Source organism: Sparus aurata, unplaced genomic scaffold, assembly GCF_900880675.1.
Source record: "Sparus aurata unplaced genomic scaffold, fSpaAur1.1, whole genome shotgun sequence".
Classification (NCBI taxonomy): Eukaryota; Metazoa; Chordata; class Actinopteri; order Spariformes; family Sparidae; genus Sparus; species Sparus aurata.
The window spans coordinates 3,097-28,644 of NW_022045219.1; the positions used below are offsets into that span (position 1 = coordinate 3,097).

Here is a 25,548-nt window from a genome sequence, read left to right on the forward strand (position 1 = left end):
ATGCCTAAGATACAACAAAAGAAGTCAACCCTCGGCAAAGAGCCCAGAGAGAGCCCCCCGACCGACAAATCTCCGGTGGACGAGAGCAGAGCTAGCTTGTGCCAGCTAGCTACAGAGGGCCGGTCGGCGGAGGAGGACATGGCGAACTTGGATGTGATTCTTCAAGAACTGAGAGATTTCTGCCGAGAAAACGGTGAGAAACAGAGAGAAATTAGGGAAGACATAAATAAGACACATATCAGGATTGACGAGGCCGAGGAAAGAATTGCGGAGGCGGAGGAGAGAGTGCAAGGCGTGGAGGTCGCGGTGCTGGAGCTACTTAAGGTGCAGACCCGCCTAGAAATGAAGCTAACGGACCAGGAGGGTCGATCCAGACGTAACAACATCAGGATCCACGGTGTTTGTGAAGGTGCTGAGGAAAACTCACCTTCTGTGATCTCCTTTGTTGAGAAGTTACTGATCGAAACCAGGATCTTCAGCCCTCCTCGGACCTGCAAGTAGAAAGAGCCCACCGGGCACTGGGTCCCCGACCACCGAAAGACGCGCCACCAAGATCGTTCGTGGTCAAATTTTCGAGTCACCGGATTAAAGAGGACGTCGTGAAGACAGCCTGGCAGAAACGAGGTTTTGTTTTTCAGGAAAGAAAAGTGAACTTAGACCATGACTATGCCCCAGAAATTCTTAAAAAACGCAAAGAGTATGCAGAGGCCAAAACGGTGCTGAGGGAGAAAAAAAATACGATTCCAGACGCCTTTCCCGGCAAAGCTGAGGGTCTTCTTTCAAGACGAAACCCGAATCTACAACTCGGCGGAGGAGGCAACCAAAGACATGGCAGCAAGGGGCTTACCCATAAAGGTGTTCAAGCCTCCGGAGACTTGGGCAGAGAGGATTAAGCGGCTGACCTGGAGAAACTAAACGAATTTGACTGAGAAACAGGAACTTCTATGTTCAACTTAGGGACAAGTTTGTGTTGCTGAAAGGCAAGGGGACTGAATAACGTGTTGGTGAGTTCAAACGTTAGATATAACATTATACTTTGTAAAACAACCGGACCTCTGTTCATCAATAAGGTGTTTATTGACATGTCTTGTGCTCATATCACCTCCTGTCCAGTCTATGTTACCTAGACAGGCTTACTAGTAGTTCTGACAGCCATGTAACGGGGGGCTATAACTACCATGTACCACCGCTTACTTCTCATAGAGGGCCTTCTACCCATAGTGGGAGAGGAAGTCTATCCCTCTGAGCCGTCAAGTCACCACGGCTCCAACAGGGTCGCAAACAGGACCCCATTTCAGGGAGTCATTTCTGTGTTATTTTTTTCAACACTGTGTTCCACGTTCCAGTGTTGTCATTTAGTTTTTGATTTCTTTACATGACTGTGTAGCAACGAAGGCAAGGTTACCTTGGTGACAGGACGAGAGATGACATAAAAAAGTACAATGGCAACAGGCTTGGTTAAGGTATTATCACATAATGTGAATGGCATTCTCAATCCCATTAAGAGGAGTAAAATGTTGAGCAAAATGAAAAGGGAAAAGGTGGGAATTGTTTTCCTTCAGGAAACACAACTCTCTGAGCCTACCACGCTAAACTCAAGAAAAGGGGGTTCAACCATTTTTGATTTAATGTTAACTAAAGCTCAGGGCCTAACGATTTGTGGAGGAGATCTAAATGTCAGACTGAACTCAAATGGCAATGGCAAAATTATTGGCCTATAGGCTAAAGAAGCAGCAAGCTGAGAGGACCATCTATAAGATTAGAGACCCCCAGGACAATGGAATAAAATATGATTTGGACGACATCAGCAGGAGTTTTGAGATGTTTTACAAAAATGTGTACACTCAGCCAAAATTAAACAATGATGATCAAGCAACATCTATGCTTGGCAGTAGGGGTGTCAACGTTTACAATTTTTTCTACATGTGTAAATGGGGCTTCTAACCGACGTGTACCCGGTTACACGTCGGAGATTTATGATCTCTTTCTATCGCAGTTGCGGTAGCACCGATGCCAGCAGCAGTCTCTCCCTCCAACTTGTTCGGATGTTTCCATCGCAGGTGGTTTAGCATGGATCCCGTGCTGTTGTTGTAAGCCAACTTTGCCTGACATAGCCTACACTCAACTTGATTTCCACTGGCAGTTTGTTCAAAAAACACACAGTGCTCCGCTTGTTGACCGCCGCCATCGTGTCCCCCAGTCAACTTGAAGTGACGTGACGCGACACTGGCTGTGGCTGCGGGTTTTTTTTTTTTTTTTTATATCAACGTAACATTGTGCCCCATTCATCTATTATGTATGCAAATAACTGCGCTAGTGGGAACATTTAATTGTATAGTTAGTTAATGTTATTATCTGAAGCTTTCAGGCAACATTATCTTACTTTCACTTTTAAAAATTGCATCCATCCAATTTTCCTTCGGCCGTCGGTATCAATTTATAGCAGGTCGGCTCTGGTACGGAATGTAATCTGTGCTACTGTCGGAAAACGGGTCGGATGCGGTGACCCGTGCAGGACTCTGCTCTAAGTGACCATTTTAATCCTCTAGCCAATTATCAAGCTAAATATCCAACATGCTAGTTAACGTCAAAGACTGTGGTGGAAGACGACGGTAAAATATTTCCACTAGATTTATTTATGCCTGAATTTTTAAGGTGTGGCGGCTTTTATTTTGCCGTGGCAGTGCGGCACAGTAAATTACATGTAGAGGAAACCCCGAATAGTATATATATTGATGAGAAATGAACGAGGAGGAGGTGGAGGGGAAAAAAAGGCGTGTAAACGGTTATTGATTTTTCTAAACGGTTATGATTTCTTATCCGTGTAGCCGTTTACACGTGTAGATGTTGACACCCCTACTTGGCGGGCTGGACCTCCCAAAGGTGTCTGACACCCAAAATGATGCTCTAAACGCAGCCATTACTAGTGAAGAATTGAATAAGGCAATCTCTGGGCTTAAGACGAACAAAAGCCCAGGACCAGATGGGTACACAGCTGAGTACTCAGAGAACCTTTAACACCTCTGCTGCTGAGGAAATTTAATTGGGTGCTGCAGGGGGTGGAGACGCCCCCCTCCTGGCGGGAAGCGTTTGTAACAGTTATCCCAAAGCAGGGAGGAGATGGGCAGGAATGTTCCAATTACAGACCTGTGAGTCTACTAAGGAGGAGTCTACCAGGATTATAAGATTTTTGCCTCAATACTAGCTAAAAGAATGGAGCTGATTCTGCCTGAGATCATACACCAAGACCAAACTGGCTTCATAAGGCAACGGCAAACACAAGATAATATCAGACAGAGTTTACACATAATTCATAAGATAAATCAGGAGCAAATTGAAGCAGTCATAATAGGGTTAGATGCAGAAAAAGCTTTTGACTCTGTAAATTGGTCATTTCTATATAAAACCCTGCATAAGTTTCAATTCCATGACAATTTCATACGGACAATCCAGGCGCTTTATAACAAACCGACAGCGAGAATAAAAATAAATGGCTCCCTGTCAGGGTCCTTCGAATTGGAGCGCGGTTGCCGCCAGGGGTGCCCCATCAGTCCCCTTCTGTTTGCGCTCTTTATAGAGCCTCTGGGTCAACTGATTAGGCAGAATGATCAAATACATGGAGTTCCACTGGCGGGTGACCACAGGATAGCGTTGTTCGCGGACGACGTCCTGATCTACTTGATGCGTCCGGCCCATTCTCTTCCTGCTCTTATGAAAACGTTCACAGATTTTGGATCAGTATCAGGCTACAAATTGAACTCTCAGAAATCTCAGCTCTTAACTTTTAATTATACAACCAGTCAGCAATTTAGAGACAATTATGCTATTAGAGAGGTTGATAGTATGAAATATCTGAGAGTGTGGCTACCAAAGGACCTAACGAGACTGGCCTCAGAAAATTATGATCCACTGCTTTCTAACATTAGACAAGACCTGGACAGGGGGAATCTGTTGCCCTTCCTGGGACTGATCCAGCGTGTTGAAATAGTTAAAATTAATGTTCTCCCAAGGGTTCTGTATTTATTTCAGTCACTTCCAGTGGAGATCTCGGATAAGAAATTTGCAGAATGGGACAAGTGGATTTCGAGATTCCTGTGGCATGGCAAGAAACCAAGAGTCAGATATAAAACCCTCCAGGTGCCGAGGGACAAAGGGGGCTTGGCCCTCCCTTGTTTAAAAACATATTACCAAGCAGCTCAGATTAAATCCTTAATAAATATATGCAACCCAGATTACTCAGCAATATGGAAGTCGATTGAATGCAAATATCCGACTACGGTTCCCCTGCAGGCTATTCTTGGAGATAGCAACTTGAAACACCACCTGGGGGACAAACCCAACCCATGGTTAGATCTTTCACTCGCAACCTGGTTTAAAGTAGCTAAATCCTTTGGGTCCAAGGAGCCTTACTCGCTTAACCGCTGGGTAGCCCACGACACAGATTTTACTCCAAATAGGCTGGATGCAAACTTTAGGTCATGGCAGGAGAGGGGCCTTAACATTTATATTGATTTCTTTGTGAAATCCTCGCTTAAAAGCTTCCAAATGCTGAGGGAACAACATGACTTTGTTAAACAGGATTTATTTCGATTCTTACAGCTGCGACATCATATTGATAGCATATTTAGTAAAGATGACTTGGGAAAATTAGGATCTGGGAAGGGCATACTAGGAGTTTTTATTTCAGCATACAGAGCCGAGTCGGGTCTCAAAACTATCTCCAAGTTGTACAAGGGCCTTCAAGAACTAAGTGCGATAAACACATCCTACATTAAGAAAAAATGGGAAAGTGAGGGAAACTTCGTATTAACAACAGAGGAATGGGAAAACTTGCATCAAAAGCAATGGAAAACAACTAACTCACTGTCTTGGAGAGAGTTTAATTGGAAAAATATGATTAGATATTTTATAACACCAGTTCAACAGTCCAGGCTGAGGCAGGCAGCATGCTGGAGAGGTTGTTGGGCTCAGAAAGCAAATCATTATCATGTGTTTTGGGACTGCATTGGGATTGCCCACTTCTGGGAGACAGTCAGAGATAGTATGGAAAAAGTTCTGAAAGTTAGGATTGACTCCTGCTTCCAGGTCTTGTACTTAGGCATGATGCCACAACAGATTCTCGGCTTCTCCAAGGCTTACTTGTTCAGAGTCATGTTGGTCGCCAGTAAAAAAGCCATCACCAAAAAATGGCTAAGCCAAGGTTCACCCACTTTAACTGACTGGTTTAATGTGATGCATGATATTTTTGTAATGGAAAAATTAACATTTTTTTTGAGACTCAAGACAGACATATTTAATAAATGCTGGAAAGGATGGATTGACTATATTAACCCATATAGAGCAGACTTCACGTAAAAGAGTCATAAGTACTGTAACTCCACCTGGCTCTCCACTACACAGACTCTTTGTTTTTTGGATTTGTTTTGTGTTTTGTGTTGTAATGTCTTAGTTTTTTTGTCTTTGTCTCTAATGTTTTCTTTTGTTTTAAAAACAAAAATGTACAGTGCAAGAAGCATGTCCTGCTGACTTTTATTTCTTCAATAAAAATAAAATATAAAAAAAAAAGATAAACTGGGTGTGTCACTGTTGATATTCTTTATTTTTGAAAGTAGTGGCAGTACGTCTTCTGAAATGATGATTATTAGCTCCTTAAAACGGAAGCAAAGATTATAATTTAACTGTAGTGTGTAATATATTCCATATCTAAATGACTGTAAACATACAGTAGCTGCATTTCTCAACAGAGTTATTTCTCAGTAAAATATATGTTAAATTGGACCCAATGATGAACTGATTAGACTTTGGTGGCCAAAGGTCAAGGTAATTGTGACCTCATGGCACCATTTTCTCATGAACCCAATATACAGAAACACATTGGAAAATTTTAATTTCTTTAAATTTGATAAAATTGTCCATGATGACTCAAGGATGAAGGGATTTGAATTTCATTGCCAAAGGTCAGAGGTAGACTTTAGATTCTCTGCCCGAGCCTGACTAGCCAGGCCGGGCCGGGCTGAGCCCTTGATTAAGCGTTTGTGTTCTTTTTTTTAATTCTTTTTTTTTTATTACTCAAAATGACTGATAATGACTGTATTTCCAGCTAGAAAACGCGCCTCTCTCTGCTCCCTCCACTGTAGTTTGTGTTTGTGTCACTGCCTGGTGTTGCAAGGGAGTTGTCCTCATGCTGAAAAACATGACTTGTCGCATACTTGACATCACTCCCCAAGACGCAAGAAGAAAGCAAAAATATAGATTTTTACTGAGGAAAATGACAAAAATAATAGTTAACGCACAGTGACCTGAATAAATAACTTTTAATGTGATTACTGGTTTGGAAATTTTAACGCTTTAGATTACTCATTACTGAATAAACGCGATAATAAGTAACCATTTCCGGCAACACTGATTGTTCAGCTTAAGTGCAACATGGAGCTTGAAGATGTAAAGAAAGAAAATAAAAACAGGAGAAGTAACTTTAAGCAAGTTTGGAGGAAAGTCAGGGGTATGGAACCATTTATCACAAGTCGTGGGTAGTGATGACAGCTTTGTTGAGTGCATTAAGTGTGGCACTTGTTGCATTATTCATTAAAGGAAATTCTTAACAGATTTCTGTAGTTCAAACAACTTAAAAAAATGTAAAAAATTGTCGGGTTTAAATTGTGCTTGGGCTCATAATTACAGTAAATGTGTCAGGTCGGGCCTGGCTCCGACACAACCTGCATGGACATGGGTTGGGTCGGGCTTTATTTTTTGGGTCCGATCTAACCTCTAGTCAGAGGTCTTTTTGGCCATAACTGAGAAATTCACATGATAATTATGATAACATTTGAAATACGGATTTCTAATAGGATAAAATGATGAAGTTATGATATTTGATATCTAAAAGGTCAGGGGTTAAATGCACTGTGATGTCTTAACATTCTGCAAAAAAATGTCTTGCTCTTGTTCAGCCGCACAGCCTTGATGCTGTATTTCTACATTAAAACGATGTATTAGAGTAAAGTGATTTCATTTTATTATTTTACCAGACTCTTCTACTTGTTCTCATACTTGTTTTTCCTCATTACTGATAATGATCTGTTGAAATTTGCTCATTTATAGTCCAATAGTCATCTCCAAAATGTTGTTTCAATATTGTTATTGAGCCATTTGGTTCAGAATAAATTTGATATTTGATGTTGTGGTCTAGTCCTTGCATTTAGGAAGTGCTTTTGAGAAGATTTTAAAATATCCACACATAGTTTGTATTTGAATATAGTCTCCTTTTTATGCTATATTGTCCAGCCCTGAGTCCGACCTTTTACCATAGGACATACTATGCACACGAAGAGGCGGGCAGAACACTGATGTACATGTTATGTGTGAAAGAAGAAGAATATTTCAGTATTTCAAAAGTTGTTGAAATACAGCAATGGTGAATAGGAAAATATATAATCTTCTAAAAAAATATCTTGCTTATACTGTAAAAAAGTTGTGTAGCCAACCAGTGAAAACTGTAGGAGGTTATTATTCCAGCCAAAACATGATCAAAACAGCCCCCAATAAAATGCTGAACTGCTGTTTTCAAACGTTTGTATGGATTAAACAAACAATATAAAGTCTGTCAATGACCGAGTTAGATAGGTGCCTGTAGATGGATTTTGTTACGTTATGATAGACATGAGAATGGTGTCAGTCTTCTCATCTGACTTCTACTGGTAAGCAAATAAGTCAACTTATTACTTTAAGTCATTGTTACCAAGGAGCCCTAAAATGATCAGAGTACTGATGGCATTGCCCTGACACCTTATTGAATTCTATGTTATTGATTGGTGCTTTTAGCTTGCTCAGATTTGACTACACAGTGCTTGGGTCTATGGAAAAAAAAAGATACAGGACTTTATGATAGTGTGACCCACTGTGTGTGATAAATTAGTTACCCCTCAGGTAAATGTGATATAGAGTTAATAATTACTGTATACCAATAGCAGGCTTACTTTGCATCTGATAGAACTAGTGCAATTGCCCGTAGGAAGCGTGCATTCCTATAGCAAAGTGGGAGGTTAAGTAGCGTTTTCATGAATGGCCAAATGAGGCTGTGTTTGAAGGTGGGATGTCAGGGATATAATTGGCTGTTTTTGACTTTTTTTGATTTTACCATTATATTTCAGCTTAAAAACTATTTACCTTGCCTTGCTTGATGTCATTATTTTAAGCACAACCTCACATGTGTGTACAGTTATTTTTTCATTTTGACATACTGTATTAACAAAATGGACCTAAAGTCACAAAAAACATAAAATCAGAGTAGGAAAAAGTTAGATTTTTACTGTGAAAACCACAAATATGTTTAATGAACCAATTTTATTTAGTCTCATTAATCCACAGCAGTCAGTTTAGATGCACAGAACAGGACTGAACCGCCGACAAAATCCCGGTCCATCTTGCGCCGCTGCAGGTATAAATCTGCTTGTTTCTTAAAGTGTGTTGTGGAGGTGGGTGCAGTGATTGGCTCTGGTGCGCACATGGCTATGGTGGCTATGATTGACAATGCTAGCGGAATTTGATCTATGAAATAATTTATTAACAGTATCATTGTAGTCCAAACAAATCCGATGTTGCACACCCTTAAGCCACGCAGCAGCCAGCCAGACACACACACACACACACACACACACACACACACACACACACACACACACACACACACACACACACACAGACACACAGACAGACAGAGATTCCCTGCTTTTATAGAGAGATGTAGGTTTTTTGTTTTTGGCAGGTTCCAGGGCTGACTTGAAATCACATTTTAGGAGGAAGGACATACAGTTTCAGTGACACTGTAGTCAAAAGGTTTTACAACTCTGATAGAGGTTGCTGTGATAAATGGTGGTCAAGCCCATGTGAAAGCAAACTGTAAAGAATGTCACTCGACTGTACCATTCTGATACCTGATTTCTTTTTGGCCAACTTGAAGCCTGTAAAGCTGTTTGTGTAGAAGTGGTTCAATAAATTATACATATGGGAATGATGGTGCCTATTTTAAGACCATCTCCTTTCAAAGATTTTCATGGTTATGCGCTCTGTTGTTCACACATTATAAGTGACAGGGCTTGGAGAACTTGTGTTTTCTGTGGACATCACTGTGGGCTAACAGTAGCATCCTCTCACTGGTTCAGAACACATCCCTGGCAGATGGGAGTCCCATGCCCAACTCTCCTAGCTCCATGGTTAACCAGTACAGACTGGAGGAGGATGAGGAGGAGCAGCTGGATGCCAACACCAAAGACCTCTTCATCGACGTCGATAACCCAGAGAGCCATGTCACTGCCATTGAAACCTTCATCATGTACAGAGTCGTGACCAAGGTGAGGATATCATATTGTACATTTCTGTATGCAGAGTAGAAAACTAGTGCGAACTGGCCAATAATTTTCAGAATACTGCATATTGAATTATTCCTCTAGGCCTAAGAGTAAAGGCATTTTTTCATCTTTTTTTGGGAAATTGTTTCTAGCTCTGCTGATATTTGGGAGAGCTGCAGAGTAGTCCTGATCTGTTGCGAGCAGCAGAACAGCAGAGTCAGGAAGAAACTGCTTAATGACCATGTTCTTATTAAAGAATATCAGAAAGGCGAAATGTAATATTTGTGACTGACCTTGTTGCAATCAGGTCTGTGGCCCGAGCAGGTCACAGACCTGAAAGGCCCCTATTGAAATTGTAAGGATTATAATTAGGGCCCGAGCAGGTAAAGACCTGTGAGGTCCCTATTGTTTTTCTAATGATTATTATTATTTTTTTTTCTTTGTCCCAAATGATTGCTTTTTTCACTGCCTGAACATGGATGAAAACGCGATTTTATTTGGCAAACACATCAGTCTTGATGAAAAATTTTATAATCATCGTCGTGAATTTTTACCTCTCATAATCAAGATCATTTTTGATTTCCTAAAAGGGCAATTTCATTGATTTGCACCACAATTTGCACATCTCTGGACTGTCGCTGACAGAACGCTTTGCAAAGAAAGTGCCGATTCAACACAAGACCAAAGTTAGGAATTGATACATTTTTGAAGAAACATGCGAAAACAGGAAGTGTTGAATATCTCCACATTGGTCTGTCCGATTGACATGAAACTTGGGTCGTACATTAACACATTCCATTTAGGCTCCGTGCAAAATTTGGTGACATGACCACTTGATGGCGCTCTTATACTTCGAAATATTTATAGCTGAACACGGCTTGGTCGATTAAGAAGAAACTTGGTACAATTGTTGCCCATGGTCCCCTGAGGTTGGCTGAAGAAGGGGTCACCAATCCGTCCCCAGGTGGCCCTCTGGTGGCCATCTAAATACATTTTTGATAAAGTGACCCAAACCATAACAATGAACCAAAATTTTATTCATGTAGTTGGTAACAGACTAGTGCCAGTAGCTCAACCACCAAAAATGACATGTGTCCACCAGCAGGTGGCGATATAAACAGGGCAAACGTGTTTTGGCTGATAACTCCCACATACTATCTTGCATATTCAAAAATATATCCTTATATCCACGCATTCTCTGAATTGAGCTGAATCTCCTGATATAGGCCACGCCAATTTCCGTTGATATTTTTCATCTGCAAAATTGCGAAATGTGGGGCTTCACCAGTTTTCATCTCCTCATAGTCCGTTTGGCCGATGTGCACAAAAATTTGCACATGGCATCTGTTGACACTCCTGATGAAATCGTGTACATGAAACCGATATGTACCAAAATCAATGAGCATGTATATCATGACCAGATGAACAAAAAATCCTATCGGACCAATACCTCAAACCCAGCAGGAAGTCAGACATTGTCAATTGAATGGTCACTTTTTGTGACTAGAAAAAATCACACAAGAAATGTCGTGAGAAGTGAGAAAATAGCTTAGGTTACCCACTACAAAAGCCTCCTTATTCAGGATTTTCACCTGATTCATGGTTTACAGATTTCTACAATGCCGTACATTCAGGCTTTCTCCACTAGAGGGCAGTGCTGCCTTGCTAACCATGGCAAACCTCTGTTGAAGAGTCTGTAGGTTAGCACTGTGTAGTCCTCTCATTATTGGTTCTTTATGTAGATTGCAGGGAGTTCTTCTGACTTCAGCGTACATTATTTAATACTGGCAGGAGCAGGCCAGTCAAATTTATAAAGGAACAACTTCCTCATTCCGATCTGGACAAAATTCATATGTTTGACCAGAGTCCAGCCCTGAACACATAGGCCAATATACAGTCATAGTCAAATCGCCACATGTTGGACACAGTAAATGACATTTAATCCCTTCCTGCACTGTCCAGCCAATGGGTCCTGGTACACGGCGCCCCCCTGACGGCAGCATGCCCTGACGCGCGTGGACTACCAGGGCCTGTTCATCACTGCTTGCAGCTTTAATTCTGGCTTTAGATCTCATGCAGATTCAGTTTATTCACCACCACTCATTGTGAAGCACTGGAAAAAAACAGTGCTACGCAGCATAAACATCGGTAAGACGATAATTTGACTGTCACAAATGGCTGACCAGCAGTCACCTACAGTCTGCTGTGCAAATTGCTTATTACTACCAATAATCATTATCAAGATTTAAGCTATTTATTCATTTTTGCATCACACTATTACACACATTACTCCCTACCCACTCTACAGTGGGTGATTAAAACTGCCCAGAAGATCATTCGTAACCATCTACAGAGCAACGACGACGACGACGATGATGATGATGATGATGATGCAAGCAGCGATGCACGGGCCCAAGCAGTCCTCACGTGTTGGGGCATTTTGGTGATTTTGCGAATGGAAATTTACTGCAAAAGTGGCCGTGGCCGACATCACACAATTCAGCTCAATTCAGGTAACACGTAGATGTAAGGTTTAAAAATGTGCAATATATTATGTGGAAATCATGGTCCAAAAAACCTTTTGTGTTGATAATGGCACCACCTGCTGGTCATTTCTGGTGTGTGAGTTACAGGGGCCAGTCTGTACCACCCCTTTATTTCATTGACGTAACTGTTATGGTGCGGGCACAGTGCCAAACATAAAATTAAAGCTGCAAGCAGCGATGAACGGGTCCTTGCAGTCCACGCGTGTTGGGGCATGCTGCCGTCGGGGTGTGCCACGTAGACGTATTCAGGGCAACGCCCTCTACATGTTTGAGCAGTTTTGAGTAGATGGCAAATTGTATGTAGAAGTTATAATGACTTGATGGTTTTATGGCTTAGCATGAAATGGACTGCACCACCACGGCCACTAGGTGTGACGTAGGGGAAAGCTTTTGATAAGTTTTGTCCTCAGATGGTACTTGCAAAGTTTGGTGCAAATTGGTGAAATGGCCTAGGAGGAGTTGGAAAAAGTATGTTTTTCATTTTTGGCGATTTTGTGAATGGAAATTTACCGCTAAAGTTGCAGTGGCCTACTTGACACAATTTAGTTGAATTTAGGGAACACGTAGATATAAGGTTTAAAAATATTGGCTGGGGAGTTATTTAGCACCACCTGCTGATCGTTTTTGGTGTCAGTTACAGGGGCCAGTCTATACCACGCCTATGAATTTCATTGACATGATAGTTAGGGTGTGGGCACAGTGGCAAATATTTCATTGGACTGCCACCAGAGCGCCACCTAGAGGCGGATTGGTAACAGTTTTGTCAGCTGTCCTCAGGATGGCATTGGCAAAAATTGTACCAAGTTTTGTCTTAATCCGACCAACCGGCGTTGAGATATAAAGTACTTGAATTTTAAGAGTGAAAATTTCTACACAGAGCCTTAGTGGCTCATGGGGAAGTAGTCACCTGAGTTTCATGTCATTGAGACAGAAGAATGTGGTGATATGCAACACTTTGTGTTTTGAGCAAGTTTGAGGAAGTTATTTAATAAGTTGAGTATTGTTTGGAATATGAAAAATCTTTTAATAGCTTTTTGTCAGGAGAGTCCACAGATGCTGTGTGCAAAGTTTTGTGCAAATCGGTAAAATCGCCTGGGAGGAGTTCGGAAAAGTAGGTTTGTGACAGGCGGAAATGAGCATGGCCTATATGACGAGATTCAGCAGAATTCAGTGAACACGTGGATATAAGGATTTGAATGTGCGACAAAGTATATTGGAGTTATGAGCCAAAACGCACTTTCCTTGATTACAGCACCACCTAGTCGTGAAAATTGAGGATGAGAATAGATCATGACATTTTTCGGCAGGTGTGATGCATATTCCAAGAGTTGTGGGGTATGTTCAGGCAGTGAAAAATGCGATCATTTGCGACAATAAATCGTCACTACAAAAACAATTAGACTAATTAGACTGCCACCAGAGCGCCATGAACCCTAACCTTGGCGGATCGGTAACACCTTCATCAGATATCCTCAGGAGGACATCGACAAAAAATTTACCAAGTTTCATTTTAATTCGACCAACCGATGATGAGATATAAAATACTTCAATTTAAAGAGTGCCACCTGGTGGTCATTGGCCCATATTTTGCACAGAGCCTTAGGGGCTCATGGGGAAGTAGTAACCTGAGTTTCATGTCATTTAGACAAACCAATACAAAGTTGAGTATTGTTTGGAATGAAAAACCTTTTGATCACTTTTTTGTCATGAGTGTCCACAGATGCTGTGTGCAAAGTTTGGTGCAAATCAGGGAAATTGCCTGAGATAAGTTTGCAAAAGTAGGTTTGCGACATTTGGCGAATTTGCGAAAAAAAAAAAAAACAGAGGCGGAAATGGGCTTGGCCTCTATCATATCAGATATAGCACAATTCATGGAATGCGTGGATATAAGGTTTATTGAATGTGCGATAAAGTGTATGGGAGTTAAAGCCAAAATGTACTTTCCTTGATTATAGCGCCACCTAGTGGTGGAAATTCAGGATGACAATATATTATGAAATGTCGAAAACCTGCTCGGGCCCTAATAATCTCTGCACAGAGCCCAAAAGATACTAAAAGACAACTTGTCTTTCATTGTACCGCTCTTTGTTGTAGAATGAGTAATAAATTAATGTTGTGCCTTCAGTATAACCAAGAGAAAGTTCTGATCCTTAGTTGAGGATCTCTTAATTCAAACCTCATTTTGGGCTCTGGCTGTGGCTCAGAGTCGTTGGTCCGATCCCTAACCCCTGCAGTATATCTGACATGATGTCCTTGGGAAGGATACTGAACTCAAATTTGCTCCCTGTGCTATTCCAACGATGTGTGAGTGTGTATGAATGGTTATCACTCCTGATAGGCAGTTGGCATCTTGCATGGTAACCTCTGCCACCAGTGCATGAATGTTTCTGTGAATGCTGACTTGTGTTTAAAGTCACTTAAATTGTCACTTACACTAGAAAAGCCAGATCTACTGTCCATTTAAATGTACCATGTTTTTAAGTGAAACAACAGAATGATTTGGAATAATTTGCAACTACTCTCTCTAGACCACACGGAGCGAGTTTGACTCCAGTGAGTATGAGGTTTGGAGGCGCTACCAGGACTTCCTGTGGCTCCGAAGCAGACTGGAAGAAAACCACCCAACACTAATTGTCCATGTATGTATCGGCTCACTGCATCATTGGCTTACCACACCTGTGCTGCTGCCACTTGGACCAGTTTTTGGATGATTACCACATCACATGTCACAAACACCAAACATTCATTCATTTTCGCACTGTATGAGAATCAACTTGAAGAGAGCTGACATTTTTTTTTTGTTGAACTTCGTTGTATTAAAGACAGGTTACAACAACAAATCTGAATTGAAATACATTTATTGTACAATATATGCACATAAAAGCTCAAATTGTCTTTTAATTTTAAGGTCATGATTTGTTTCAATAAACAAATTTGAATTTGATATAGTGAGGCATCTGCTGTAGGTCTGTATTTGTAAAGATAAGCAGATCATTGGTTTTAGGCTCTGACAAACTTATGAAAATTTTAAAAAGAAGTCCCAGAAAAGCTGTGGAGTACCAGACTGCTAACAATGGATATTTCTTAAGTAACTGAGTTTGTTGAGCTAAATGAGACTAAAGGATTTCTCACCCTATAACTGAAATGCTATGTATTTCCAAGTTAATAAAAACTAATTTATGTATTCACATATGTGAAAGTACATCAGAGAAACCGACCATTAGCTTTTAACAACAATAAAATGTCATCTTCTGTTGCTGGTCTGCATCTGCCTTGCACCTTGCCTTGTCTTCATGTGTCCTCAGCCTCTCCCAGAGAAGTTTGTGATGAAAGGCATGGTGGAGCGCTTCAACGATGACTTCATTGAGACTAGGAGGAAAGCTCTGCACCGCTTCCTTAACAAGATATCTGCACATCCCATATTGTCCTACAACCAGCACTTAAAAGTCTTCCTCACAGCACAGGTCTATCTCCATCTCTCTCACACTCACACTTGCACTCACACATGTGCACACACACACATTTCACTCGTTAATACTTACACTGTTTAATGAAGCTTGCTGGACTTTTGAGAAGGTGTTGTTTTTCTGCTAAGCTACAGGTGTGTTAGCTATTTAATGTCATGAAGCCCAATAGTTGCTGCTCATCACAGATTTATTCAGGTTTATTCCCAAATCAGACATATTGACATACTTATTTATGATCTAAAATCATGTTGGGGGAGCGCTACTGAGCGATGAGCGAGGAAGATGCACTCACCAGTGGCTCTCACAGATTTTAAGTTTGAAACTCCATTTCAACAAAACCATACGAACGAAATTTTGGGGAATTTACCAAGTAACATTTTGAGAACCCCTATACGAGAAGGGGCACGTCAAAAATGCAGAGAAAAAAGTAATGCAAAACTTGACCTGGACGAGGAGACATGAGAACAGGGGGAAATCTAACGTTTGTCTCATGGAATGTAAATGGAATTAATGAACCAGTAAAGCGAGGGAAGGTACTATCTCATTTGAGACAGATCCAAGCAGATGTGATTTTTTTTTTTTACAAGAGGCACATCTAAAAAATGAAGCACACAATGAAATTCGAGCCAGATGGATAAACCAAGTATACTATTCCAAATTTACAGCCAAAGCAAAGGGAGCAGCCATAATAATTAGTAAAAATGTTCCCTTTCTACATAAATCTACCATAGCTGACAAGGATGGGAGATACATTATGGTAGCAGGAGAGATGCACTCCATACCAATCACATTACTGAACGTGTATGGACCAAATTGGGATGACCCAGAATTTTTTAGAAAGACTTTTAGTCTGATCCCAGGCTCATGGGGAAGTAGTCACCTGAGTTTCATGTCATTGAGACAGACGAATGTGGAGATATGTAACACTTTGTGTTTTGAGCAAGTTTGAGGAAGCTATTTAATAAGTTGAGTATTGTTTGGAATATGAAAAATCTTTTAATAACTTTTTGTCAGGAGAGTCCACAGATGCTGTGTTCAAAGTTTTGTGCAAATCAGTAAAATCGCCTGGGAGGAGTTCGAAAAAGTAGGTTTGCGGCAGGCGGAGATGAGCATGGCCTATATGACGAGATTCAGCAGAATTCAGTGAACGCGTGGATATAAGGATTTGAATGTGTGACAAAACATATTAGAGTTATGAGCCAAAACGCACTTTCCTTGATATTTCAAGTACAAATCTCATTATCGGCGGGGATTTCAATTTGGTCTTAGATACCTATTTGGACATAACATCAAATCAGAGATTACCTCAATCCAATGCTTCCAATTTTCTGAATTCATTTATTAAACATATCAATTTGATGGATGTGTGGAGAATCTTGAATGCAACTGGTAGAGAGTATTCGTTTCCTTCTTGAGCTCATAATGTGTACTCCAGAATCGATTTTTTTCTGCTAGACGGCAAACTTGTATCTGGGGTAAGTAATGCTAAATACCTATAATTATAATCTCAGACCACTGTCCGGTCTCTGTCTCACTGGAGCTGCTTGAGTTGAGGAGAAATTTTAGATTCTGGAGGCTTGATCCACAATTGCTAACAAGAAAACGATTGTGAATATTTGGAGACTCAGAATTATTTTTTGAAACAAATGATAAAGATGACATCTCCCCAGTTCTTTTATGGGAGTCTTTCAAAGCATATATAAGAGAATGCATTATTTCATATCAGTCCTCACAAAAGAAATGCAGCATTCAAAAGCAGACAGATCTAGAGGAGCAGATACAAAAATTACATGCAGAAAACGCCGCCAGCCTTTGCAGAGAAATACAATAAAATCTCAGCCCTCAAATATCAGCTCAACACACCTCTCTGAAAAAAAATCTAAAGCCTTTACTTTTACTAAACAGACTTTTTGGAATTTGGGGAAAAAACCTCATAAACTGTTGGCAAGACAACTGCGGAAAAGGGAAAGTGATAGGGCTATTCATAAGATAAGATCAGGCACTGGCACCCCTGTTACTTTGCACAATGATATCAATAATGCATTTTGCCAGTTATGAAGTTTTATACAGCTCCCAGACACTAAATGCATGTCAATTACATCCACAGGAAGATCTGTGCCACAAACTTCAGTGCCTGTTTTATTGGAGACAATTGATTTATTAACTCGTTCTCCGGATACATAGTGAACTGGGCAAAAAGTGAGCTGATGCCAGTGCGATGCAGTGACCCAGGTGCACTAGAATGAACCACATTCAAACTGGCATGGGAGAAGTTTACATATTTGGGGTTAGAATTTACATAGAAATATAATAAATTATTTGAGGCTTATTATGTGGCTATATCAAATAAGTTTAAAAACAAACCAGAGTTCTGGAAAACCCTCCCTATTGCCTTGATAGGTAGAGTAAATGCAATTAAAATCGTCTGTCTCCCTCAGTTTCTGTACCTCTTGCAAAACTTACCCATCTTACTTAGTAAAACCTACTTTAAAAAACTAGACTCTATAATTCTTCCATTTATCTGGAATTATAAAATGCATAGGATCAGAAAGGGGCATCTGTGCAAAAGTAAAACAAATGGTGAGTTGGCCCTCTCAGATTTTGTGAAGTCTATTGGGCAGCAAATATTCGATGCATCTCCTACTGGCTGGATGAGACAGTTGTGCTCGCCAGCTTGGCTGGACATGGAGCGAGAGGATTGCATTCCGAATTCGATTGGTGCTATTGTGATGTCTCCCATCCACCTCAAAAAGTCATATTATAGCTATAACCCAATTATACACAGCACTATTCAGATCTGGAGGCAAATATCAAAACAACTCAAACTCAGGAAGCTAGCCATTACACTCCCAATATCAGCCAATCCATCATTCACCCCTTCTATTATAGATGGAGGCTTCGATAGATGGAAAGACTTGGACTGCACAGTGTGGGGAGACTGTACATTAGTGGTTCGTTTGTATCATTTCAACAGCTACAAGAGAAATATGGTCTGTCAAAAAGTGATTTTTTTTTAGATATCTCCAAGTCAAACATTTTGTAAAGACACACCTGCACCATTTTGAAAACACTTCCCCTGACAAGCTAGACAGGTGTCTCAGAGACTGCACAATGAAGAGGAATGCAATTTCTGTTGTATACAATTCACTTCAGGAGCTAGACCAGGTGAACATGGAATACATAAAGGAAGGATGGGAAGAAGAATTTGGTATGGGAATAGCGGAGGATATATGGAAGGAAAGTCTGAGATATATCAACACTTGCTCACTGAATGCTAGACACTGCTTGATCCAGTTTAAAATTATGCAAAGGTTGCATTACTCCAGAGTAAAATTACATAAATCAAATCAAATCAATTTTATTTATATAGCCCAAAATCACAATCACATTGCCTCAATGGGCTTTACAATCTGTACAGTGAACAGCATCCTCTGTCCTTAGACCCTCGATTCGAGTGAGGAAAAACTTCACATGTTGATGGGGAAAAAAAAAAACTTTTAACAGGGGAAAAAAACAATGGAAGAAACCTCAGGAAGAGCCACAGAGGAGGGATCCCTCTTCCAGGACGGACAGACATGCAATTAGATGTCGCGTGTACAGAAAAGAGCAACAAATCACATTTTACATATAACTTGTATCAGACTTTCTGTTAAGGTAACTTGTAAAGTGAGTGGATCCAGGAGACGACTGAGCTGGACGAGGTATCACAAAGTGGTGCCCGAGCCACATGACCTCCTGTCCACCATGATGACCCGGAAGAGGGCAGGCCACACAAAATAATAAGTAATAGATGGAGAGAGGCATCAAGATTTTACAGAAATATAGATATGAGGAGATAGTGAGGCAGTGGAGAGCAATGATCCAGCAGAGCCCGGGGTGTGACAATCCAGATCCGTCAGTATTTCAAGGCAGCAGGAGCCCGGAAACAGTAATGGTCCCAGGGGGCCATGGTCCATCAGAAGGGAGCCTGAAAGAAAAAGAGGAGGAGGAGGAGGAGGAGGAGGAGGAGGAGGAGGAGAGGAGGAGGAGGAGGAGGAGGTGGAGGAGGAGGAGGAGGCGGATTCTGCTTCGGAGGTCTTCTTCGTCTTCTTCTTGCTTAGTTGCTTCATGCTTAGGAGGAGGAGGAGAAGTGACACAGCTTGCCAGCTTGGTGGGAACAGAAAACAAAAACAAAGGTTAGAGAAATGCAATATTGATCAGAATAAACAGATTGTTTCTCGTCGGCAGCACACTGTAAATCCTAGTACTATAGGAACTCATTGAGACTGACACCTAGCCACTGAAGAAGCTTACAGTTGATATCAAGGGCTAATTAAAGGCTAAATCGAAGAAGTGAGTTTTGAGTTTGGATTTAAAAGGCGTCAACAGAGCCAGATTGTCTGATGTCAGCTGGGAGGTTATTCCAGAGGAAAGGAGCCCGATAGGAAAAAGCCCTGCAGCCAGCTGACTTCTTCTTTATCTTGGGAACCATCAGGAGCCCTGAATTTTGAGAGCGTAATGCCCAAGTTGGAATATCTGGTGTAATGAGATGTGACATGTACAACGGGGCAAGGCTGTGTACAGTTTTGTAAGTCATCAAGCAGCACCTTAAAGTCTGATCTTAGATGTACTGGGAGCCAGTGTAGAGATGCTAAGATTGGTGTAATATGATCAAATTTTCTTGTACGTGTTAATATTCTAGCTGCAGCATTCTGAACCATCTGAAGACTTTTAGTGCTCTCACATGGAAGACCTGAGAATAAGGCATTGCAGTAATCCAGCCTAGACGAAACAAAGGCATGAATCAGGATCTCTGCATCTGCAGTGGACAGGAAGGACCTACTTTTAGCTATATTGCGCAGTTGGTTGAAGGCGATCTTGGTACTTTCTTCACTGCATATTAGCAGGTCTCTAGTTTGGTGATTTTAGATTTGTCATCAGCTTTTATGGGCACATACAGCTGAGTGTCGTCCGCATAGCAGTGGAAATGTATTCCATAGCTCCGAATACTTTGGCCGAGAGATGTATTATATAAAGAAAAGGGTAAAGGGCCTAGAACAGAGCCCTGGGGAACTCCATACTTCACAGCAGTAAAATTTGATGAAGTACCATTGCAAGAAACGCATTGTGTTCTTTCGGACTGGTACAATTTAGCCAGGCTAGAGCCAGGCCAGAGATGCCAAATTGACTTTCAAGTCGGTCTGACAATATGCCATGATCTATAGTATCAAATGCAAGCGCTGAGATCCAGTAACATAAGCACTGAGGTAGAGTTAGAGTCTAAAGTAAGTAAAATGTCATTTACCACCTTAGTAAGGGCGGTTTCGGTGGAGTGACAGGCTCTGAAAGCTGACTGAAAAGGTTCCAGGAGATTATTATTGAGTAGGTAGCCTGAAAGTTGTTGGGACAAGACTCTTTCTAAGACTTTAGAGAAGAAGGGAAGTTGGGTACTGGTCGATAGTTATTTAGCGATCCTGGGTCGAGGTGTGGTTTCCTAAGTAGAGGCTTAAACCACAGCAGACTTAAAACTAGAAGGGACAACACCAGTCATGAGTGATGAGTTAACAATATATATATATATATATTTTTTTTTTAAGTATTTTTTTTGGCCTTTTTATGGCTTTATTGAAAGTACAGCTGAAGTATGACAGGAAACAGGGGAAGAGAGAGGGGAGTGACACGCAGCAAAGGGACCCGGGCCGGGAGTCGAACCCAGGTCCAACTGAGCTAAACAGCGCCCCGAGTTAACAATATTTAACATTGTAGGTCCCAGTGCTGGCCATAGTTCTTTAAACAGTTTTGCCGGAAAGGGGTCCAGACGCAGGTAGTTGGCTTGGAGGATGAGACAATTTTGGACGGTATCTCAAGGGAGATGTTTTCAAAAGTGTTTAGAGCTGAGACTAACTGAGAATCAGCAGCAGGATATATTTTTAACAAACTTTGATGAGAAAGCCAGAGATGATGAGTATTTGAGGATATCATACTGTGAGGATATTAATTCTGATCTCATCAATTTTATTGCCAAAGAAATCTAGAAATCATTTGCAATTAAAGGGTGCACAGCTCTTCGACTTAGGTTTTGAGTAAGTTTAGCCAACGGTGTTGAAGAGAAATCTAGGATTGTGTTTATTATTGTTTATTAGGCTGGAGAAATATGCTGTTCTAGCAGTATTTAGAGCATGCTTAGAGTTTAGTACACTGTCACGCCTAGCAAGATAAAAAACGTCCAATTTAGATTTACGCCATGCTCGTTCCATTTTCCTGCAGGCCTGCTTGAGATCTCGGGTTTCGTCAGTAAACCAGGGAGTAGATTTCTTTGGTCGTCTTGTCTTGGTAGAGACCGGTGCCACAGAATCGAGGCGAAACAATCACTGAGTTCGCTTCATTTGTGAGGCTTTCCACAGGTTTTGTCGCAGTCGGAAAAGGAGCCAGGACCCCAGGCACTTTATCACCGAGCGTCGTTATGATTGCCGGGCTGATATTAAGAAGTAAAAACATTTATGTCATTGACATAGGGACAGGCTAATGACGCTTCAAATGTAATGAGAGAGTGGTTCCGACACAGCAGAGGAGACGGAAGCGACGTTCAGGGCTGAAACATCTAGTCCATGGGAAAATTATCAAATCCAGAGTGTTACCACTGGAATGAGTGGGTTCATGGACAAGCTAAAGTTGGAAATATCAAGAAGTCTCAAAAAAAAGCTTGCCCTAGAGGGTCAGAGAGCTTATTTAAGTGGATATTGACATCCCCAATAATTACGATTTTATGTGAGCGAGTCACAAGATCTGCAATAAATTCACCAAATTCTTCTAGGAATTGGGAGTAAAGCCCTGGAGGTCTGTACAGTACAACCAGGTGAAAGCCTGTTCCCTGGACAAGGCTGTTACTATTTGATGAGGATGGTTTTAAAACCAGAGCCTCAAATGAAGTAAATTTAATATCCTGGTTGGAGCTTAAACTGAAAATAGATTTGTGTAGATGATAGAATCTGTGAAAACAACCAAGCGGAGGCAAAGCTACTTCGCAGTTATACACTATGCCCCAAACTAGAGGATTTCTGGACAGCAGTGTTTTCATTTTTCTCAAAGGTCTTCAAGACTACATTAAGGCCAGATCCATTCTTGGTTATACTAAGGACATCAGAGAGCACTAGGAACCAGCAGAATATACAAACCCCACTTCCAGTGAAGTTGGGACGTTTTGTAAAACGTAAATAAAAACAGAATGCAATGATTTGCCAACTTAAATTCAATTGAATACACTACAAAGACAAGATATGTAATGTTCAAACTGATAAACTTTACTGTTTTTGTGCAGATGTACACTCATTTTGAATTGGATGTCTGCAACACGTTCCGAAATGGCTGGGACGGGGGCAACAAAAGACTGGGAAAGTTGAGGAATGCTTAAAAAACCTGTTTGGAACATTCCACGGGTGAACCGGTTAATTGGAAACAGGTGAATGCCATGATTGGGTATAAAGGGGCATCCCTGAAAGGCTCAGTCGTTCACAAGCAAGGATGGGGCAAGGTTCACCACTTTGTGAACAACATACAATTGCAAGAAATTGAGGGATTTCGTCATCTACAGTCCATAATATCATCAAAAGATTCAGAGAATCTGGAGAAATCTCTGCATGTAAGCGGCAAGGCCAAAAAACCAACATTAAATGCCTGTGACCTTTGGTCCACTGCATTAAAAACCGACATCATTCTGTCAAGGATATTGCCACATTGGCTCAGGAACACTTCGGAAAACCACTGTCAGTTAACACAGTTTGTCGCTACATCTACAAGTGCAAGTTAAAACTCTGAAATACAAAGTGAAAGCCCTATATCAACAACATTCAGAAATGTCGCTGGCTTCTCTGGGCTCGAACTCATCTGAGATGGACTGAAGCAAAGTGGAAAAGTGTGCTGTGGTCTGACAAGTCCACACTTCAAATTGTTTTTGGAAATTATTGACGTTGTGTCCTCCGGGCCAAAGAGGAAAAGGACCATCCTGATTGTTATCAGCGGAAAGTTCAGAAGCCAGCATCTGTGATTGTATGGGGGTGTGTTAGTGCCCATGGCACAGGTAACTTGCACATCTGTGATTGCACCATAAATGCCGGAAGGTACATACAGGTTTTGGAGCAACATATGCTGCCATCCAAGCAATGTCTTTTTCATAGACGTCCCTGCTTATTTATGCAAGATAATGCAGAGCTACATTCTACACGTGTTACAACAGCGTGGCTTCATAGTAAAAGACTACAGGTATTAGCCTGGCCTGCCTGCAGTCCAAACCTGTCTCCAATTAAAAATGTGTGGCACATTATGAAGCACAAAATATGACAGCGGAGGCCTCGGACTGTTGAGCAACTGAAGTCGTATATAAAGCAAGAATGGGAAAAATTCCACCTACAACACTTCAACAATTAGTGTCCTCAGTTCCCAAAAGACTTGTTGTTAAACAAGTGTTGTTAAAAGGAAAGGTGATGTAACACAGTGGTAAACATGCCCCTGTTCCAGCTCTTTTGGATTGTGTTGCAGGCATCAAATTCAAAATGAGTGAATATTTGCAAATAAACAATAAAGTTGATCAGTTTGAACAATAAATCTCGTCTTTGTACTGTATTCAATTGAATACAAGTTGAAAAGGAATTGCAAATCATTGTATTCTGTTTTTTTACATTTTACACAACGTCCCAACTTCATTGGAATTGAGGTTTATACAATGCCACCTTCTATTCTATGGTCTCCTCTGTGGGAAATAAACTTGTTCTCCTCCAATGGAAAAGGACGGAGGCACCGACTTTTAAAGCACGGTTAATGGCACTGACTGATACCTTGCATCTTGAAAGGATTCGGTATTCTCTTAGTAACAGATTGGAGGATTTCAAAAGTGTGGCAACTAATTATTTCTTTCTTGAAACAGGATGTAGGACAAACCTGAGTAGCACTGGGTGGACGGTGACGGGATGGAACAGGGAGGGAGTTATTCACTTAATTACTTTATTTTAATTTGAATTATTTATTCACTTTATATATTTTCTCTTTTCTCTCCCAGCTATTGTTTTTAATTTATTTACTCACCTGTAGTACGTTTTGTTGCTTATTTCATAAAACAACGAAGCATTACATAATACAAAGATGGTTGTATTTTCGACATACTGTTTGCTTCACAATAAAAATATTTGAAGAGATCTAAAATCATGTTGTATGCAATACAGTTAGATCAGGATAAACATTTAACAACAACTTTATTGATTGTGGCAGGAGTTGTCATCTCACAGGAAACAGGGTCCAGGATTCCTGAGCAGGATGGGGGAGACGGTAAGAGCGGTAGCCAACTCGGTACGAGGCCTGAGGAGCCGGCCAGAGGAGTTCACGCTGATGCAGGAGTATGTGGAGGACTTCAGTAACAAGATCTGCTCTGTGGACAAAGTCACGCAGAGGATCATCAAGGAGCAGAGAGGTACCCTGAACCACACCATTATTCCTAGTTTCAGGCAATTATACATACATACTTATAGCTTATTAATAATCTCTGACTAATGAAAACATTTTGTTCATGTTCAATTTTTGTTCTCTGTGCTTTCAGAATATGTGGATGAGTTGAAGCAGTACAGCCCCACCTACACCCAGTGGGCGGGGTCAGAGGAGGAGCTGGCGGAGTCACTGAACGGTGTTGCCAACTGCTTGGTGCGGTGCAGTAAGGAAACAGAGGAGCAGATCTACCATCTGTCTGAAGTCCTTGTACCCACCCTGCATGAGTACGTCTTGTGTGCTGAGACCCTCAAGGTGAGCCCAGACCACACTGCTATATCTGACCTCCTCTTCACGACTGACAATAAGAGGAGGCATCTCTGCTCGTCGATATATTAAGCAAGTGCCAGTTCCAGAAAGCAGGTTTAATCAGCTCTGTGTATGTTGGTGAGAGGTGACCAGGTAGCCTGGCTGAAGTGCAGTCCTCCACTCAATTCTGCTCCACTGCTCTGTTCAACTGACACATATTCTCTCATATTCTCTATAATAACCAAATTGAAAAGCAGAACCATTCTTCTTCAACTTCAACTTTATTTATTTTCATAGCACCTTTCATAGATGAATGCAGCCCAAAGTGCTTCACAGAGCAAAATTAAAAACAATAGACAACAATAATTCAATGAGTAAAAAGCAGACAGATAAAATAAATGCAAAGGCATAGAAACAACAATAACTACA

The 25,548-nt window shown here is 41.1% G+C and overlaps 1 protein-coding gene across 1 annotated transcript; it reads left to right on the top strand.

The window, feature by feature from the left end:
* LOC115578208 (sorting nexin-7-like) lies at positions 1 to 25,363 on the top strand. The gene is made up of 6 exons (XM_030411076.1): positions 1 to 497; positions 9,140 to 9,350; positions 14,422 to 14,532; positions 15,199 to 15,357; positions 24,601 to 24,799; positions 24,926 to 25,363. The coding sequence occupies exons 1-6, from the start codon at positions 1 to 3 to the stop codon at positions 25,207 to 25,209; spliced, it is 1,461 nt and encodes a 486-aa protein (XP_030266936.1). The 3' UTR covers positions 25,210 to 25,363.
* The last annotated feature ends 185 nt before the right edge of the window (positions 25,364 to 25,548 follow it).

Excerpts from the sequence above, each read along its gene's own strand:
- LOC115578208 (XM_030411076.1), top strand. The coding sequence starts at position 1 with ATGCCTAAGATACAACAAAAGAAGTCAACCCTCGGCAAAGAGCCCAGA. Across the intron at positions 9,351-14,421 it reads TGTACAGAGTCGTGACCAAG|ACCACACGGAGCGAGTTTGA; the intron begins GTGAGGATATCA and ends TACTCTCTCTAG. Across the intron at positions 14,533-15,198 it reads ACCCAACACTAATTGTCCAT|CCTCTCCCAGAGAAGTTTGT; the intron begins GTATGTATCGGC and ends ATGTGTCCTCAG.